General features: G+C 42.2%; 1 protein-coding gene across 1 annotated transcript in view; it reads right to left on the bottom strand.

The window, feature by feature from the left end:
* ngfra (nerve growth factor receptor a (TNFR superfamily, member 16)) overlaps positions 1-19,527 on the bottom strand; it is a 58,795-nt gene that overhangs the window by 16,602 nt on the left and 22,666 nt on the right. Inside the window, exons 3-4 of the mRNA XM_079564558.1 lie at positions 16,063-16,425; positions 269-506 (exon numbers count right to left, since the gene is read on the bottom strand). Coding sequence (XP_079420684.1) covers positions 269-506; positions 16,063-16,425 — 601 coding nt within the window. The remainder of the gene's footprint in view (positions 1-268; positions 507-16,062; positions 16,426-19,527) is intronic.

Below are 19,527 nucleotides of genomic sequence, written 5' to 3'. Positions count from 1 at the left end.
GGCTGGTTCTGGGCCCGGGTTGGTTCCGTACTGACTTGGTTTTCCACCAAAGTGAGCTGACATTGTGCCTATTGCCATAGCAACGCTTTGGGAAGTCAACTACAACATAAAACATGGATAGTCACATCTTAATACAGACACTTCTGGTAATAAAATACACGAAAATAAGTTCATGTTCCTATTACAGCAGCCGTTGTTTTAACTGTAGCTAAAGAGCATAAAGCAAAAAAAAAAAACCGACCTGGAACCAGCACTGTCATTATCTAACCTCTTGAAGACGATATAGGCGATGAGTCCCACCACGACCGCAGCCAGGATGGAGCAGTAGATGGGGATGAGGTTCTCGTTGAGTCCCCCTCCGAGGAAGCGTGGGGACCCGGAGGTGGAGGTGGTGGTCTCCCCCGGCAACGGGCTTTCCGACCCATCAGGGAAGAAGAAGTTTGTGGCGAGCAGAGAATGAGATGGGGTTGTTTCCGTCATAGGGATGTATGTGGGAAGCGAAGGGTCTGTGGAAAGAGGAGAAAGAAATATGAATACTTATCTAAAACGCATTGGATATTTGATATTTTCTCTTTCGTCGACAGAGAAATATCATTTGCAATGCCTCCTTGGATTAGGTGTCACCCCCTACAGGCAACACAAGGGAGTGAATCACATTGAAAAGGCAAATTAGCAGCACTGCATGTGGTGAGTCCAATATAAAGTGAATACTCCGGCCCTGAAGCAACCCTTTCATCTTATCTAGGCTTCGGATTGGCCCGATAGACATATAACCCACTGTTTAATCCACTTTCTAATACACAACCAGGCCCCCCAATGGTGCCTGTATCCATATATTGAGATATGCACAGCAGAAGACGGAAAAAGACACTTTCATGTCTGTAGTGAGGGCTTGTTTTCGGGGCTACAATCGCCAGGTCCCACAGCAGATGTCGGATATAGGCAGCACCCAGGCAGCAGCTGCTTCACGAAGACAGATGGGCTCTGGCTGAGGTGCTGAGAGGAGAGACGAAAATGCGCCTGGTTTGGGGTGAGACGAGGTGTGGGCATGTGGCCTATATACACTCAAAGGAAAGAAGTTGCGCTACAGAAGTACATGCTACAGAAATGGAAAACTTAGTCAAGAGTAACACAGTATTTTCAAGTTTGGAGATGTGTTGACGTGTCATCTTGTATATTGTGTGTTGGCTCTCAGTCGTCCAGGAGTTCACCATCATCATACTAGGATTAGGGTTTTCTGTCTCTACTCTGTATTCAAACAGTATTTAAAACAAATAGCATTGTAAGATATCTAATATTTGGTTCATTTATACATTTTCCATCTAATGCTACCGTTTTTAAATTCAAGGCCTCAAAACACCAACAACTCTTTATAAAGTTGCAATGCTGCTTCAAGCTTATCTGAAAATCTAGGCAGAGCATGTCGTGCAAACTCCAAGTCTTCAGACACTCATCACTGTGAGCGCTGCGTTCTCTGATGGAGGCATCGACTTGTGCTTCTGAAATTGGTCTGGGTTCTATCAGAGGAGTCTTTTTCCAAAATTGTTCTTTTTCTTTTTCTCCATTTACTCGGTGAGCCCCGTTTAGGATTTAGCATAATTTCCCATGTTGCCGGAGGATTATGTCGGGCTCAGAGCAAAACAGTGTCCCCAAACTGCGTCATTGTCCCTGTTTTTGAGCTTCCGGAGTCCAGTGACTGGTGCTCTTGTCTTGGTGAGTCACTAAAGGTTTGGTCCAAGTCGATTCGCGAGCACATAAATGGAATTGAGAGTTTGAATCACTCTTCGTCAAAGCACTTTGTAACGTAAAAGTTGAGGAACATTTCGTACTGTTTCTTACAATTCCTCGCATCTTCGTAGTCTTGAACTGCGTCATTTGTTTTTTGAGCTATTACAGTCTATTCGGAGAAGTTCTACTCGTAGCTGAAGAGGTTGGAAACGTAAACGCATTCGTCTATCAGTCATCTAATTCTAAGATCTACCTCAGACACCTTAGCTTCAGTATCTTTAGCAAAGCTTAAGGTTAATGTCTGAAAATATCCTCCTTCTTTATTGTGATGGAGCTGCCCAGTGCCGCCCGTTTCAGATGTTGATTCGCCTCAGAGGAGCGGCTGCAGCTTGTTAGCTCAGTGCGGCTCACGGAGGATTAACCCCGTGACGACCCCAGTGCTTCCTTCAAGGACAGACACAAGCGCCGGAGCTCAAACGCTGATATTTGGCCTCCATCTTTTGTTATGAGCTTTAGATTTTACAGGTAAAGTTTCAACCAGCCATGAATCAAAATGGGTTGCTGTTGCCAATTATTTTAACATAACCATACAAAATTGCACAACTCTTAAAGTGGGCTTATACTAAACACAATTATTCAATCCTGCATGAGTGAATAAAGCGAGCTACTACTACTGACGAGGGGACATTACTTGTACATGATTTTATCTCAAAGAAGTCGGCTTTGCTTTTTAAGGTTCCATTAATTCAATTTTTTGTCTTTTTGTTTTGTTTTATGATCAAAAATATGCATGGGTGGGAAGCAACAAGGCCCTTTATTCTATTATTAATATTTGGATTTCACATGCATTTCAAAGTGCTACAGGAGTAGATCATTATCCAATCACGCGCTACAATCAATAGTAAGCAACATACAGTATTAGTACAGCTTCCGTGGGGCTGACTGGCAGACACTTGGCAGCCAGTCTGTGCCCATGGGCTCTCCAAACACCACTCACTCGCACACTACATTCATATGAAAGCTGGGTGACGTTTCTTGCCCAAGAAAAAAACTGGATGACCACCACATGTTTTTAATTTTCTATATGAATTGTGCCAAAATCAAGACCTCAACTTCTTAACCCCTGCCTTAACCAAGCACATTTTCATTTACAGTTTTTTGTTGTATTTTTGGTGCTATTTTGTCATGTTTTTGCCACTTTTATGTCATCTGTTTTGTCGCCTATTGTTACTGCTTTTTTTTGGCTGTGTTTTGATCCTCATTTACGCCTGATGTTTGTCGCTATTTGGACGCTTTTTTCAAGAAGCTTTTTGATGTGGTTAAAACCGAACTAGAGAAAATATGCTTGGTTAAAGCGGGGGTTAATTAAAGAGGTTAAATGTCATTAAATGGGATTCAAACTGGCATTGTAATTTTCATTGAAAATACCAAAATTATGGTCTAACATATTCAGCTGCAGTTTTGGCTGAAACTGACCACATTATTTTGCCCGTTTCGTCCAATTGTCTCTCCTCTGCTTTATGATATGTTTGTAAATCTTAAAGAAGAACTACGTTACTTGTTTACCTTAATAAATCTTTTTCTTAGTCCCTCTGGGGGTAATACAAGTGTTAATGGGATGATTGGAGGGTCTTTCATATCCACCTGGTGTCTCTGGCCAGAAAACCACAAATCAACTTTCCTGCCTCCGAGTTAGAGCAACTAATGGAGTCACGAAAAAGAAGCTAACAGGCTAACGGGCAAAGCTAGTTGCGGGCTAGCACCACTTAAACAGTATTTACAGCCAAGTTTGAGTGAAAACAGTTATGTCCATTGTGTAATTGGATGTACAATATCACTCTCTCCCTTTGTTTTTTCTGTCAGAGGTCTTTACTCTCACGGACAATTAATGAGTAAAAAACCACAACATGGTACGACACCTGCAGTGGCGCTTATGGCCTCTAGGGGCATGAGTTACTTCGTTCTGCTTTAATTTTTAATAGTTTTTTATCCATTTTTGTTATTCAATGATAGTATTTGGGCATTAAAATGGAGCTAAAAAGCATTCAATTTGACATTCTCACCAACCATTTGGGTTCATGGAGAAATGCTCTAACCATCGAGCCACTGTATGTTCCATTACAGCTCAGATGGAAGATTCTGCGACGTACATGATGCCCACCACAACAATCAAAATAAAAATGGTTGAGATGATCTAATCAGAAAAGAATCTGTTTTGTCTGCCCGGGATATCATGCTGTAAAGTGTATACCGTATGTGGTCAGTGTAGAAATATATATGATGCAGTGGACCATCACAGTAAGATGCTGTCCACACATATTTTGTTTTTTCACTGACAGAGCAAATCGTCGAGTTTCTCCGCATTGATTTGTTGCATAGTTTACACATGTTTACTCGCTTTAATGGCCCGGGGGGACTATGACCATGGTCAGCATGTGTGGACCCGCTTCAAACGAAAAAGAAACCTTGCATTGGTCATCCCTTTGTATTGCACGATGACTGGGCATTCCTGTGTCCCGCGGGGCAGATCGGGTTTACTGAAATGCTCGAAAATATCTTCCATACAGGCGGAGAAAATCTGCACATGTGTTTGCCATACTTAGATTCTCAGGAACCAAGCTGGGCCTATTTAAAGTGGTCCTATTGATTTGGTCCAAAGGGAGGCAGCACTCAGACAACTGGAACTGTCCGTATAACATGCATTTCATGACCTTTCCCGAGCCGTAGTCAGGTTTCCACTGCTTCTCCATACATCATGAAGGTAATGCAGAGCTGCCTAATGCTATTAAAACTGCAACTCGACCTGGCAAATGGAATAAGTTGTCAATGGAAGGTGTGAAAGGGAGGGAGTATGGACGACCGGCTTTAGACACTTTGTTAAAGAAGTGATTCTAATATGGACTTCTCCTGAGTAGGCCATCAATCATCTAGCTCTTACAGATGTATACGTTCTAGGGAAAACTCCACATAAAACATTTCATATTGGTTAAAAACCTTGATGAACTAAGTCTGGATTTGCAATTTGGAGTTCAACCTTTGTAGCCTTTCCAGCCAGTCTCTTTTCCCATTCTTATCATTGCCATCTTCTGCAGAATCAACAACAATTACACATATAAATTTAATTTTCATGGTACAAAGTCGAGAGAGTCTTCCGCATTTGAGTGACAAGTTTCAAGCTTGAATCTGTGATTGGTTTCATCAACACCAAACTTGTCCAACTAAATTGTTATAATAAAAAAATATAATAATGGCTTTCACTTGTATTACCAAGTTCCTCAAAGTGCTACACTGTAGTCATTATTCATTCACGCCATACTCAGTGGTGGTAAGCTACTATTGGAGCCACAGCTGCTCCAATGGTTGCCTCACTTCAGTCTACCCTGGGGCAGACTGATGGAAGTGAGGCAACCAATCTGTGCCATCGGCCCCTCCGACCACCACCACCCACCCACTCACTCACTACATTCTGGTCTAAATGGTCACATTTATATAGCGCCTTTCTACCTGCTTTAGGCACTCAAAGCGCTTTACATCAAGGAACCAGTCACCCATTCACACTGTCATTCATACACCAGTGCACGCAGACACTGGAGGCAAGGTGGGTGAAGTGCCTTGCCTAAGGACACAACAAAAGTGTGCGCCTGCGGGATTCGAACCGCCAATCCTTCGATCTACTCTCTGCGCAACCTCCATGGAGAGAATATTCAAACTCCACACTGAAAGGCCCAGGACCTTCTAGCTGTGTGCTGATGCTTCTGCTTTTGAACAGAAAGTAGGAGTGGCTCGTTGGCACTCATAGACACTCACAGATGCATGCCAGAAATACTGGGTCTTTTAAGGTTACTTCCTTCTCACTAAAATGTTAGATAATCCAGTGGGCTTGTATTCGTACTTCTCTGGTTAATATCAATCAACGTTTTAATAAGACGCCATCTGCACATAGTTTGTACTGGATATTTTGTTACACGCACATAATAATATTTGCGATGCTTTGACTTGAAGTATGCTTCCTTGGATGACTTCTGCTTCATCTTCTATAAGGCTCTAGTTTTAATCGTCTAAATACGAAATACGAACGCTGTGTTCCTTGTCATTGAAAAACATGGAAGAATGCAAGTGCTTTAAGGGCTCTGGGCGTTCATATATATACACCATTCTAAGCATGCATTTTATTTGTGGTTTGGGCCATACTTTGTGTCCTGCTTGTTATGGTCAGCTCTCTGCAGTGGATTGCCAGCAGTTAAAAATGCTGAGGTAAAGAAGCTTTGAACTTTATGAAAGCCACATTTAGGATTAAAGCAAATATCTCAAACGCAACCTTTTCGAGAATGCGGTTTAGGAATTAAATATGAATGAACTAAAGGCCAATGCTGCGGGATAAAAAAGGGAAATGTTGAGTGAGAAATGGAGGGGAGGCATGGAAGGACATAAATAAAAATGAGTTTGATGATTGTGTTTGGAATACTGCCTTTTTCTTAAATCAGTCGGGGACACTGCTGTGACCAGTGGTGAATGTCTACAGATTATGGAAACTGCAGGTGACTGGGGGTGATGAAAGCCTGAAGAATTATAGATCTCCTGGAGTGTAACTGTCGAAAGTGGTCCAGGCCAGACAAATGGTGATAGGAGATGCATGAAATTAGCTCGAGCCGATGATTACTGTACTGTAAATGACAAATAAACGTAATGCTGTGGCTATTAAAAATCGATCAAGGCCCAACACTTAACGCGCATGACTCCTGTTGCACTCTTCTCAAACTTGGACCCGCTGCTGCATACCCCTCAAGCTGCGCGCCATCCCAACTGGACTGCCACTCCTCTTACACTTTTCTCAGCACCGATGCGGAGACGAAGCTGGCTGTGGCCCAGAGCATAAAACCGGGCCTGCAGAGACCGCATACCTCGTCCGCAACACAATAGCGGCCCTAAAGCGCTGGTGGAGCAGCTTAAACTGTACACCACTTGGCTTTAGTGGCTTTCGAAACAAAATAAAACTAACCCTGAGTTTCACAAGGCTGGCGAGTGCTACGAGATGTGTTTATTAGCATGGAGGGAGAGGAGAGAGATGTAATTTTTATGAGGCATTGAGGTCTTTATGGTGGAGTTAACCCTTGGGTCTTGGCTAAAGGCAGTTCAGGGTGGAGATGAACCGCTATCAGGCGCGGCGCAGGCACAATGACCTCTTTATCAGCGGCCAAACACTCTCCCTCTGTCCCTATCTCAATCTGGCTCTGTCCATCCATCACACTAACGCGCACACACGCTCGCACATTATTCACGCTGTCTTCCTTCGCCGGGGTTAATAGACGGAGTGAGGACAGAGAGGCGAAGTGTTGGAGATGAGAGCGAGAAAAAGCGGGAGAGGGGGGGGAGGAGGAGGGGAGGCAGAGGGCGAGGGAACAGAGGCGCTCCTGTAAAGTGCGCTGATTAGCAGGAGTAATTATTCGGCAGCAGCAGTGGCCGGAGTGAAGGAGCTCAGTGCACACTGGCCAGAGTCCACCGCTGAGAGGGGAGTGAGTCAGTGGCTTAGAGTCAGGGCTGGAATCGACGAGTAAATATTTGAGCAGGTCCAAAGCCGGGGGAAAAGGGAAAGGAGGCAATAGTTTTGCACCGTTTCAGTTGTGAGATGTCAAAGTGGATAAGGCTTCCAGACATATTGTGCTGGAGACTGTTCAGGGGTTGTTTCAAGTTCCCATTCATTTGCACATACGCTGAATCTTGCCCATAAAGGAACAGGCCACCGTTTTTACACACTGAGATATGTTCTCACCTGAGCTTCGACGAGTTGATACGTACCTGATTGGTCTTTGTGCGTGCTCTCAGTCACGCAAAACAACCAAAGATGTTGTTAGCATTTGGCCTCTCCCAGTATATTCCTATAGCTCCAAATGATGTTAAGTTAGAAGTGACTGAGCTCTTCCACGGGCACACACAAAGACCAGACAGGTACGTATCAACTCATCTAAGCTCAGGTAAGAAATCTCAGTATGGAAAAACGATGGCCTGTTCCTTTAAACTTTCTTTAATGCAAAGCAAGACCCAAGTACAGACTAAAGTAGGGCTGGGCAATTAAAAGCATTTGAATCTAATCGCAATTTTAATGAAGATCGATCTCAGTAATCGTGTGGTGCGTTTTAATCGACAGGAGAATTGGCCAGTCCTGTCGCATTCGGGAAAAAATTTGCCATGATGATGCAGCACCTGTCAGGTCAAGCCCAGGGATACTCTGACTGACAAACAGCAAGTCACCATAGACTGTAAAGCGACAGCGAGGATCTGGTGATTTTAAGTATAAAATCAGCTACAAACTTGCGCTAAGTCGTCAACAGAAACACGCGAGGAGCCGTCAGAGGAACAGGGCGGGGCACGCGGTTGGAAAGTTTACCTTAGAAGAGGAAAACTATCAATCGCCGTGTTTGGACCATGGATTATTCTTGAAGCTACAGGCGTGAATTAGCCAAACTTCTAACAGTGAATTTTAAGTTTTAGACATGCAGTGTTAACTAGTATTTCTTCATGTACATATTAAAGCAGTATTTATCTTAATAAATCCTTTTCGTAGTCCCTCTGGGGGTAATACAAGTGATGGGATGATTAAGGGGTCTTTCATCTCCCCCTAGTGTCTCTGGCCAGAAAACCACAATAACAGGTTTCCCTACACCGGGACGGAGGCCCCAATACACACTAATGGAATCACGAAGAAGAAGCTAACAGGCTAACGGGCAAAGCTGACTGTGGGCGAACGCCACTTAAACAGTATTTACAGCCAAGTTTGAGTGAAAAAAAATCTCTCCATTGTGTAATTGGATGTACAATATCCCTCTCTCCCTTTGTCTTTTCTGTCAGTGTAGTATGTACTCAATTAAGAGAAGACAATTAAGAGTGAAAAACTTAACATACTACGACACCTGCAGTGACGCTTATGGCCTCTGGGGCAAGAGTTACTTAGTTCTGCTTTAAGTTGTAGTGCTAAACTCTGCTGTCTGCTACTGACATTCTTCAAACATTCCACTTTTTTGCGTCTCCTTTGCAGATGTTTGTGTGTTACGTGGTGCGTGGGCAGGTGAAGTGACATGGGGATGTTGGGATGTTGTTCCGCGAGGAAATATGCGGGGAGCTTGTTTTTGCTGCTGCCCGACAGAGTTAGCCGCAGTTTTCAGCCCGGCATCTGTTTACTTGCTATTGCAGGCCACATTTATTGTTTTATCATCAAAACAAACAATATTGAATCGAAAAAATCGAGATCATTCAATATGTGGAAACCGGTATTCAAAAGAAGCACTTGGAAGGAAAGAAGACTCCACCAAGTCAGAGATGAAGCCAATATAGGAAATATTGGAGACTGAGAACTGTTTGCCAATTGGTGTTTATCGTGCAACAAGATAGGTCCCACCTCTATGATAATTAGATAAGAAAGAGCATCAAACATGCAACAAAAATTATAGCAAGATCATAATGAGTCTTCGCTGTTGGATTCTGAGTCCAACTCTGTCTAAACATGGCACTAAGAAGATTAGAGGCAGACTCAGAAGTGCAGAGATACGGATTCAGTTTCTAGTTTGCCTTATCTCACTGTCTTGCTAATCCCCATAGGCCAAATAATTATAGTAAACAAATGCTAAACGGTCATTTAAGTCTCTGAAATAGTTGTGTTTTGTGTCATCAGTTTTTGTCATTAACATCGAACAGCTCACAGAACCACCTCATGCCGAGTGCTAATCATCCAAGCAGAGCCGAAAACCACAGCTGTGGGACCATCAGTCGAGATCAGGAAGTGTTTTTAATTTATGATCAAAGCGGTCCACACACTTGGCTAATGTCCTCCATTAAATGTCAAACACAAGTATACGCTCGCAGAAGGACGGAGGGCACATGTTCCCGTTCGCCGCTATAATGCGTATCGATTTCAGATGCCGATAAAAAGAGCGGGGCACCAGGAGAGGGCGAGGGTGCCATGACTGCGCGTCCTGCCGAGGAGTGCCAGCTTATAGAGGTCACTCAGCGAAACCCGACTCAGATCGATCCCGGGCCTTGGCACAAAACAGTCTGGTGCTATAGTACAGGCGGCGTGCTCCTCTCCCCTGTCACTGTGGCGTGTATTAAGTGACAACGAGCTGGATATAAATGGAGGGATTCAAAGTAATCCACTGGTATGTGAAAAGAGGAGAGAAAGATAGAGGGCTCAAGAATGCAGTTTTATCAAAATCACAAGAAAAAAATGCTTCTGATGTTCCCAATACACAGCTTCGAACATGAGCTTCACATTGCAGTTATATAGGCCTGGTTATATAGGCTGGTAGCTAAATCCCTTCCATTTATGACTGTTGTTGGGTTTTTGCATAGTGAAGCATTTTGAGAAAGTTATTGGCCAAGTCTTAGTGATGCAAGCACCGAATTAGACATAAATGTTGCCTATAGGACCTTCTGTTTCACTAAAGAAATCAATGTTGGGGCCATGCAAAAAGACTGAACTTATTTCATTGAATGCTTTCAAGTCCAGATTGAGAGCACTCGAGTGGCCCTTTTAACATTGTAACTGTATCTTTTGCTGCCTCTTGGCCAGGACTCCCTTGAAAAAGAGCTTTTTAATCTCAACAGGACTTTCCTGGTTAAGTAAATTTTTAAATTTTAAAAACACGGTGGCGCAGAGAGTAGAGCGGGTCGTCTTGTGTTTGGAGGATCGGTGGTTTGAATCCCGCAGGTGCACACTGTTGTGTCCTTGGGCAAGACACTTCACCCTCCTTGCCTCCAGTGTCTGGAGTGTACTCATGCACTGGTGTATGAATGAGAGTGTGAATAGGATACTGGTTTCTTGATATAAAGTGTCGAGTGTCTTGAGTGTCTAAAGTAGGTAGAAAGGCGCTATATAAATGTGATTGACCAATGACCATTTAAGTAAACCAGTAAAACATCATGATAGTGAAGTGCCATTGAAGAAAATCTAATTTTCTCTTTGTATTTTTAGTGCAATCAAGTATTCAAAAATTCAAAACTTTTCTTCCTACATTTGGTTCCCGGACCCAAAACCAGGTTTTTTGCTGGACCTACTTCATTAAGAGTAATACACATTATATTTAAAAGGAAAAATCCACCATTTTCACATACTGAGATATGTTCTTGCCTGAGCTTAGACGAGTTGATACATACCTGTCTGGTCTTTGTGTGTGCCCCCAGTCACACAAAACGACCAAAGATGTTGTTGGCATTTGGCCTTTCCCAATGTATTCCTATAGATCCAAACGGGGGTGAAGCTGGAAGTGACCACGCTCTTCCACGGGCACAAAGACCAGATCAGGTATGTATCAACTCGTCTAAGCTCAAGTAAGAACATATCTCTGTATGGAAAAATGGTGGCCTGTTCCTTAAGGACAAAACTGCCTTTTAAAATGAGAAGGAAGATTAAAATTTGGTCCAACAGTCAGACCCAGAGAGCATTCATACCAATTTTGGCACTTGAATCAAAAAGGTAAAAAAAAAAAAACCTTTGTCAGTGAGCCTGAAGGCAGTGGCGCGTACAGAAGTTGCTTCCCATCTCATAATGAGATGGAGGAAAGATGGAATAATGGAATATAGTAATGAAGTTTGAGCTTGTGAAATTGTTTAAGTGCCTGACAGAGAATGAGATATTTTTTGTTTGCAGTGGCCGGACACGACCTTCCCTCATGTGCATGGTGCCATCTTCAAAAAGCATCTCTATTGTGGAGCGGGACAGGCCGGGCCGGGGGTCAGAGCAGCTGCCTGGGTGGGAGCTAAGTGGGCAGCACAAGGGTCTATTATACCCCACATGGTTCATCTGATCTATCTGCACAGACCAGAGGGGCCAGTTTGTTTTGATGGCTGTCAGTCCTGTCACTGTGCGGCCTCTCGAGTCCCTTTAAATGGACAAGGCATCGCCGCACATGCCCTGGTGTTTTGATGTGGCTGGATAAGGGAATTGACACGCAGAAAATCCATTACATTCACTTCATGTCAACTAATAAAAAACAGTGCATATCAGATTAATTTGCTAATGATAACTTGCTTTTTTTTTTTTTTGCGATTGATTGCTTGCTGTCACCAAATCAAGTGGCACATAGTAAATTGTACTGTTTATTACTTAAATATTTCTTGGATTAGCAATGTGTAGCAATCAATGTGGGTGCTGGGTACCATTAAACAATACCAGTTTGGTATTGAGGAAAAAAAAGTTTAGTTACAACTGGTATCGGAAAAATAAAAGTATTGAAAGCAAGTAATGGAAAGAAATCTAAATCTTTATATTCAAGTTATGAAGCTGTTGGTCATCATAGTTAAAAAAGAAAATAAAAGTGAAACACAAGTTGAAAATGGTGGGGGGGTTGGGAAAAATTGGGAGAAAAAATACAAATTTGGGGGGACCAACATGCAAAAAAAAAAAAAATTGGCGAAAAGTGGAAAAATTGGGAGGAACTTGGGGGGAAAATGAGGAATAATGTGGGAAAAATGGGAGAGTTTAAGGCAAAATTGGGGCGGGGGGTTGGGGGATGTATGGAAATGTATGAAAAATAAGAAACATTTCGAAAGTGTTTTTCTGCACGTTTGTAGTGAAAGGAGGTTTCTTGGGTGTTTCACCTCAAACAAATGATACAAATGCAAAAAAAATGGAAGGAACAGGAATAAATTCACATTATTTATCTGTTTTATGGTCCTATTTGACCCATATTTTAGCTATCGGTATTGAAAAAAGTATTGTTTGGGTTTTCGTATCGCAAAGCAAGTATCGTTAAAGTACTGATATGGAAAAAACGGTACCCAGCCCTACATCCTATATGTTAAGATGCCTGGAACTACATCAACATGGAGAGATGAGATAACATAAGATTACAAATCCAATTTCTACTTCACAATCTTTGTGAAAGGCTGTAAAACTATGCTTTAAAACGTTACTTAAATGTTATTGGTTTGTCCTTGACTCCTGCTCTGCCTTTCATCTCATCTCGTGTTTTATGGCGCCAGACTTTCTCAGTTTTTGACAAATTATTCATATCTGCACATTCATTTTTCATCATGAATTAATAAAACTGTCCACCAGGCGACACTGTTATGAGGCTCTTTTAATAATCCGACCTCTTTAATTAAATCCATTTGATTTCTTGTTGTCATTGGAGACTGTACTGTATTTTAAGATTATAACTATGGGCTGGTGAAGACGAGAAGGCAGTGACATCATCAAGCTCTGTACTTCATCCTCTTGTCCTACGTTGAAGAGAATTTGTGGGGCTTTGGCAGTATAGTTTGGGGGTCAATAACAAATCCATCCATAACAGTAAAGTCCTATATAACAAGCACAAATGTGGGAAGATCTCCAAATGAACTAAGTGCCACTGACTGCTATGCCACCCAGGACTGCTCATCTCTCTCCCGTGAATTTATAGCTTCCTCATCAAGTCAAAGATACGTCAAGACGGTTTGGGCGACTCGAGTGTTGCATTTCGTGGGAGACAGAGCGCCTTATTAATAGTCTCAATGTTTACACTGCAGTCGTCTTTGACCCTAAACGCTGTGGCTTCCTGCTCCCTGGTATTTTAAAGTCTCACCTAACACGACCTCTGAACTCCCAGGCTCCCACAGCGACATGTGCAAATCGTATGTCATGTTCAGCACTTCAGACCGTGATGTATTATCATTATGAACGCATACAGTACTAGGATTGTCCCTCTGACAGAAATACGCACTTTTACTCACAGATTCTATTGGGTTATTCTGTTATTCTGTTATTGTCATGGTTGTAGTCTATTGGTTAAGGTTCTTGTTTGTTTTGACTTTGGCTGATATTAAATGTAATATTGCGCCAATCTTTTTCAGACACTCAAAGTTGCTAAATCCTTTCATGCATATTCATTCTCCACAGTCAGTGAAGAGCTTCCCCTGGAGCTTGTGTTGTTCCGATGCCGAGTGTTGCGTTCAGAGTCGTTGATACAGAGTCCCAGTGCAATACCACAGCAAGGGAATAAGGGAGGCCTCGTGGAAGACCTAGGACACGTTGGAGGGAATATGTCTCTGTGGGCTGGTGGATGGATGGATGGATGGATGGATGGATGGATGGATGGATGGATGGATGGATGGATGGAGACATAGCACATGGCTCATTATGCATATCAAACAAAGTCTGTGCAATGTGATTATTAGGGGTTTTATAGTCTGTATAGGCCAAAACACTGAATTTGATATCGGATAGGTTTGGGTTTACATCGGTACTCACTGGGAAAATCACCAGGAAAAAAAATGTGGTATCAGCAAACAAGGCAATATCGGTATCGGAAAAAAACCCACCTGGATCCACGGAATAAAGACTGAATTTGGCTTAAGTCTCTAAACAAAAGCTGCTATTTCACGCCAAGATCTACGTTTCCACTACACTACACAACCGCATTGGTTGTGGACGTGACCCCCACAGAGGAGCACTCACAAAGACCAGACAGGTATGCATCAACTCGTCTAAGCTAAGGTAAAAACATATCTCAGTATGGAAAAACGGTGGCCTGCTCCTCACCACCACTCACTTACTACATTCCTTGACAAATATGTCTTGGCCATGGACACAATTACAGTATGAACGGTGCAAAGCCATGCACCTTCAACCTCTGAGCCACGTTCACCTCCGTAAATAAAAGGATCTACCCTTTGTTTTTTGTGTGTAAAGATCAGGCACTTTGGGGGCTAAAGTAAAAGCACCAGCTCAATTTTCCACAACAACAATTGATCGAAAAAAATAGGCACCTTGCCATATGGAAAGCAACCGTTTACCAGAATGCTGAAGTGTAAGTGTTCTTCCAATACAAACTAATTCTAAGTCTGAGCCACCTCAATGAAAAAAGGTAATGACGCTATGTTAAAATATCCCAGAAAAGAGATTGTTTTATCTTAATAAAGATTGCAGCCCAATTGACAAGAACATGGCAGTCATCTACACGTGGTGGTGATTTTGTTGAGTAGCATGATTCAGCTGCTGTTGTTGGTTCCTGAACCGGGACTGTGATAAAGTATAATTAAGTGAGATAATTGTAAGCATGAGTGTCATAGCGTGTGTGTTCGCTACTTCAAAAAGAAGCTGTTTGGAGCACGTTTTCATCTACCTGTGACTAAGCGCGATCCACCCCTGTGCAACAACCTTTTCACTCCATCCAAGACATTAATTAGACCAAAGCAGACGCGATTTCCTTTTATTAGTAATGCTGCTGCTGCTGCTGCTGCTGTTATTAACTGCGGTTGCTCACACCTGTTCTGGTAAGCGTTTTAGTTCTGCTCTTATTCAAACCTGTTATCAGTGTTGCGTATTTGCATGTAGAAGTTATCATCATGACTAATACGAAAATACTGCGGCTCAGTGGCTGAGTTTGTGTCCTGGGTCGAGTGGGAACTTTCCATGTGGAGTTTGTATCTTCTCTCCATTAAGGGTTTCCTCAATGTGCTCTTGATTCGCCCGTCAACCGAAAACATGCACAATAAGCTCAGCCATTGTAGTTGTATTCTAAGTCTATACCTTACAAAGATCCTGGCTCAAGATCTAAAGCTGTGTTCTCATTGTGATCTTCTCCTGATTTCCAGATAGAACCATTTCAAATACACAAAGAAGATAAACTAAACACTCAATCAGTCGCACACTATTACAGGCACAGACACTGGTGGTGATGTTTAACCTCTTTATCCCCACCTTAACCATGTGCACTTTCTCCAGTTGGGCTGTACCTGAATCTAAAAGCTCCTTGAAAGAAAGTGTCAAATAGCAACGAACATGCGAAGAAAACGAGGATGAAAATGTAACAAAAGAGCGACAAAAATGTGTGACGAAAAAGCAGCAAAAACACCACAAAAGAGCAACAGAAAAGTGATGAAAAAGTGACAAGAATGTGACGAAAAAGTGATAAAAGAGTAACAATAAAGCAATGAAAAGAAATGACAATGTGGAAACACTGCAAAATAAAAGATCAGTTTAGATGAGTTATGTACTGTAGGTCTTAGCTTTCAAATGAGTGAGTAAGTAAGTATTCTTTATTTATATAGCGCTTTTCAGAGGTCACAAAGTGCTTTACAGTGGACAACAACAAAATACAAACCGTAAAAAACAGTAAAATATACATGCATACAGGCAGCTCTGGAAAGCCTGTTTAAACAAATGAGTCTAATGATGCATTACACTGGCCTATAGGCTGTAAGCTTTTAGATTTGAGTAATGCCGAACTAGGAGAAAATGCACTAGGTTACAGTGGGGGTTAAAAGAGAATGAACTGGGTGCAGTAAAGACTACTTTCTGGTGAGTGCTCTGCCCGATCTGATTTCTCAGTGTCTCACTCTCTTTGTTGTTGTGTGACTTACTGTGGCAGACAGAGTCGCTGGTGGGCGTGCACTCCTCCAGCTGTGTCTCCGTCTCGTCGTCACAGATGGTGCAGGGCAGGCAGGGGTCCAAGGAGCTGTCCCGCTCGGAGTAGGTGTCGTCCACGCACTCCTCGCACACAGTGTCGTGGTCGTGGCTGCAGTGCTCGTAGACCCCCTGTCCCATCGGGCAGACCGTGCACGGCTCGCACTGTCCCGTGATCTCACTGAGGAAGAAGTTGTAGTTGCAAACACAGATGGCGTCGTTGGAGTCCGTGCAGGGCGTCTCCATGCGCATCATCCCGACACACTCGGTACAAGGTATGCACTCCTCCGTGTGGCTGTAGTTCTCTGAGTAGGTCTCACCTGTGGGATGGACAAGGTCAAGGTCAGGTTCAGCTAACACTTGCATAAGAATATATACACTTTAATAATAAGCCATAAGTAAAGAAGACAGTGATTAGAAGACAATAAAAACAATGTGAGAAATGGTGGAATAAAACAAAAAAATGTGCATCTTTAAAAAACTTTTAAAGGTTTCGGTTTTACGTTTGGGCCTGTGGAACAGAGAGAAGGTAAGGGTGTGGGTGAAAGCGAAGAGGAGACGAGGGCACACCGAGGGGTAAACAGTGAGTCTAATGGCATTAATCATGTTTACTGTCCATTGATTGCACTGGAGGAGAACGCATTGATCCACTGGGCCTTTGGTGAAGTGTCCCTGGACAACTAAGGTGCTCTTGAAGAAGATGAGTTTGACGACTGCTTGGCTCATTGTGGTATTGATTGCAATGAATTATACCAAACAGCTTTACAGTTGCACCCAGATTCACACAGTATACACGCATTTGCAGATGAAAACTCACACTCCGCACAACCTCTCTTCATCTGTTGAACATTATGTGGATAGGACTCAATACACCACATTGATCTAGGGTCGCTACCGTCGGTCAGGTTTTGGCTCAACAGCATATGTGGCCGAAGAATTACTATATGTCTGCTGACTACCTGAACGGAATGACCAGGTTATACGTTTGTTAAGTAAGTGTGACGTAAAAAGAAAACATAAACAACTCTTAAAAACAACCAATCAATATTTCTGAAACTCAACGGAGAACCCACTTATTTCTCAGACTCTTTAGCCAAAAATGCCGCAACCACTGCTAAAAAAAAAATAACATTTACTAAAGTCACTACTTCTGGGGTTAGCGTATCCACTGCACCGTTAGCATTTTTCTCCGCTAACCCGGATGTACCAATTTTGGCAAATATTACTGGCAAATATTATTAAATGCTTTTTATATATATTAAATAGATATTTCAGGATTTTTTACATAGGGCCTCATTTGCTAGTTATCCAGAGTGTTGCTGATTTCTGGAGATATTATTTTGTAATTCATGCAGTTCTTCGTTAGGCTAGTGCTAGGCTAGCGCATTTCCGTGGTATCAGCTAGCCTGCACAAAAAACAGCCTGACACACTCCACAGTGCACCTGAGGCAAATCACTTATACAACAACGGAGCTGATGCTGCTCAAACATAAGTTCTTTAAATGCAAAATGGTTAAAATTATTCTATCGACACAGACATTTATGTCGTTAGTCTGGTGTTATAAGTGATTTGCCTCAGGTGCACTGTGGAGTGTGTCAGACTGTTTTTAATGCAGGCTAGCTGATACCATAGAAATGCACTAGCCTAGCACTAGCCTAGCACCACGTAACTCTTGAAATATAAGAACTGTATGAATTACAAAAAAAATATCTCCAGAAATCAGCAACACTCTGGATTATTAGGAAATGAGGCCCTATGGCAAAAATCCTGAAATATCCCTTTAACCCCAATAACAATCTCTTAGATGTGCTGGGGCTTTACACAGTGGCTAGAATCTCCCAGCCTCAATACAAGATCTTGGTGAAGCGGTAATGAGCGAATGATTACCATATCAGGCCAACAAAATATATAGACAGTGGTGAATTTTGTTGCATTAGGCTATTGTATTTTTGTCCCAAGTTAGAAAACAGTTGGCTTTTTCGGGGATACTTTTGTTCATTAGCCAAAAAAATATATACTGTATAGTCTTGGAGATGCCTTGAACTTATTATCACAACAGCGAAAAGGAGACACATTATCCCTGTCCTAAAACAACAAAATGTACTGCTTATGCATCTGTGTCAGTCTCACTTACTTGTCAACAAACATTTGTACAAGCTGCATTTTCTTTATGAACACAATTTACTTCTTTCAGCACTTCTTGGCAGGAGATTTGTGTCCCTATTGTATTTCTTGTATTGTAAACCATTCATAGTATATTGTTTGTGCGGCTTACACGAGCGCATGAAATATTTTGTCACTTTGTTGTTTGCTGCCTCATTATAAAGACTGATGTAAATCCTCTCGCATTACGGCAAGACTGCCACACAAGCCCGGAAAATAACGATGTCACCCTCTTGGAGAATAATGCCGTGACACTGAATTTACAGCCATTTTTTACATCCCATCAGTGCATGACGGTTTGAACATGGACAGGCCTTGGACTAATCCGTTAATGTAGCATGTCCATGTGTAATTATTTTCTGTCCAATTGTATTCCCCGCTGAATAATGTATAGCACGGTTGAGTGAGATTGAATAGGAGAGGCCTGACTTTCACAAATCTTACTTTTGTGGCTGTGCAATGCGTCATACAAGGGGGCGTGGCCTAGCTGAGGGGGAAGAAAACCTCTCACTATTTTTAGTCATTTTCTGCCGATAAACATATTTAGTGTTGGGCAAGTTACTTTAAAATTGTAATATATTCTATATTAGTGGTTACAGTTTTAAATATGTAGTATGTTTGTATTAGCCGACATATTATAAATGTAGCTGAGTTACACTACTTTGAGTTACTTTTGAGTTACTTCTGGCAAAATATAAACTGAAAATAGTAATAATGACACCGAGCAAAGCGCAGTCAAAGATTTCCTTTTCCTTCGCCGTTCCCATTGTCTTATGTTTTGTTTTGACTAGCGCAACTGCAGATCTTATATACCAGTGATTCATTCGGGGGGAGTTTGGCATTTTTTAAGCAGTAAGTAGCATGTTTTTGTTACTCGTTACTTTTGTAATACATTACCCCGACACTGTTTATCACACACAAATAAAGTCAAGCCAAAATCGTGTCCCAGTGGATATTATTTTTTACAGCAAACTGTTCAGTGGTGAAAAAACGTCAATGGCTAACGTTAGCTTCATGCTAATATGCTAATGTTAGCTTCTGGATTAGCATTGTCCGTTTTTTTTGCTCCACTCCATGTCTGAATCTTTATAGTAGAAAAATATATTCACAATTCAGCATTTGTTAAAGGGGCTATATGCAAGTTCGCCATTTCACTCACTACTGCCACCTCAGGTCATACGTGTAACTGCACCTTCTATATTAAGCTCGTGCATGATGGCACTTGGGACCCAAAGTAACACCGTTTTGAGTGACAGGA

This window comes from Gobius niger (genome assembly GCF_951799975.1).
Source record: "Gobius niger genome assembly, chromosome: 10".
NCBI lineage: Eukaryota > Metazoa > Chordata > Actinopteri > Gobiiformes > Gobiidae > Gobius > Gobius niger.
This window is presented reverse-complemented; position numbering and strand designations above follow the sequence as displayed.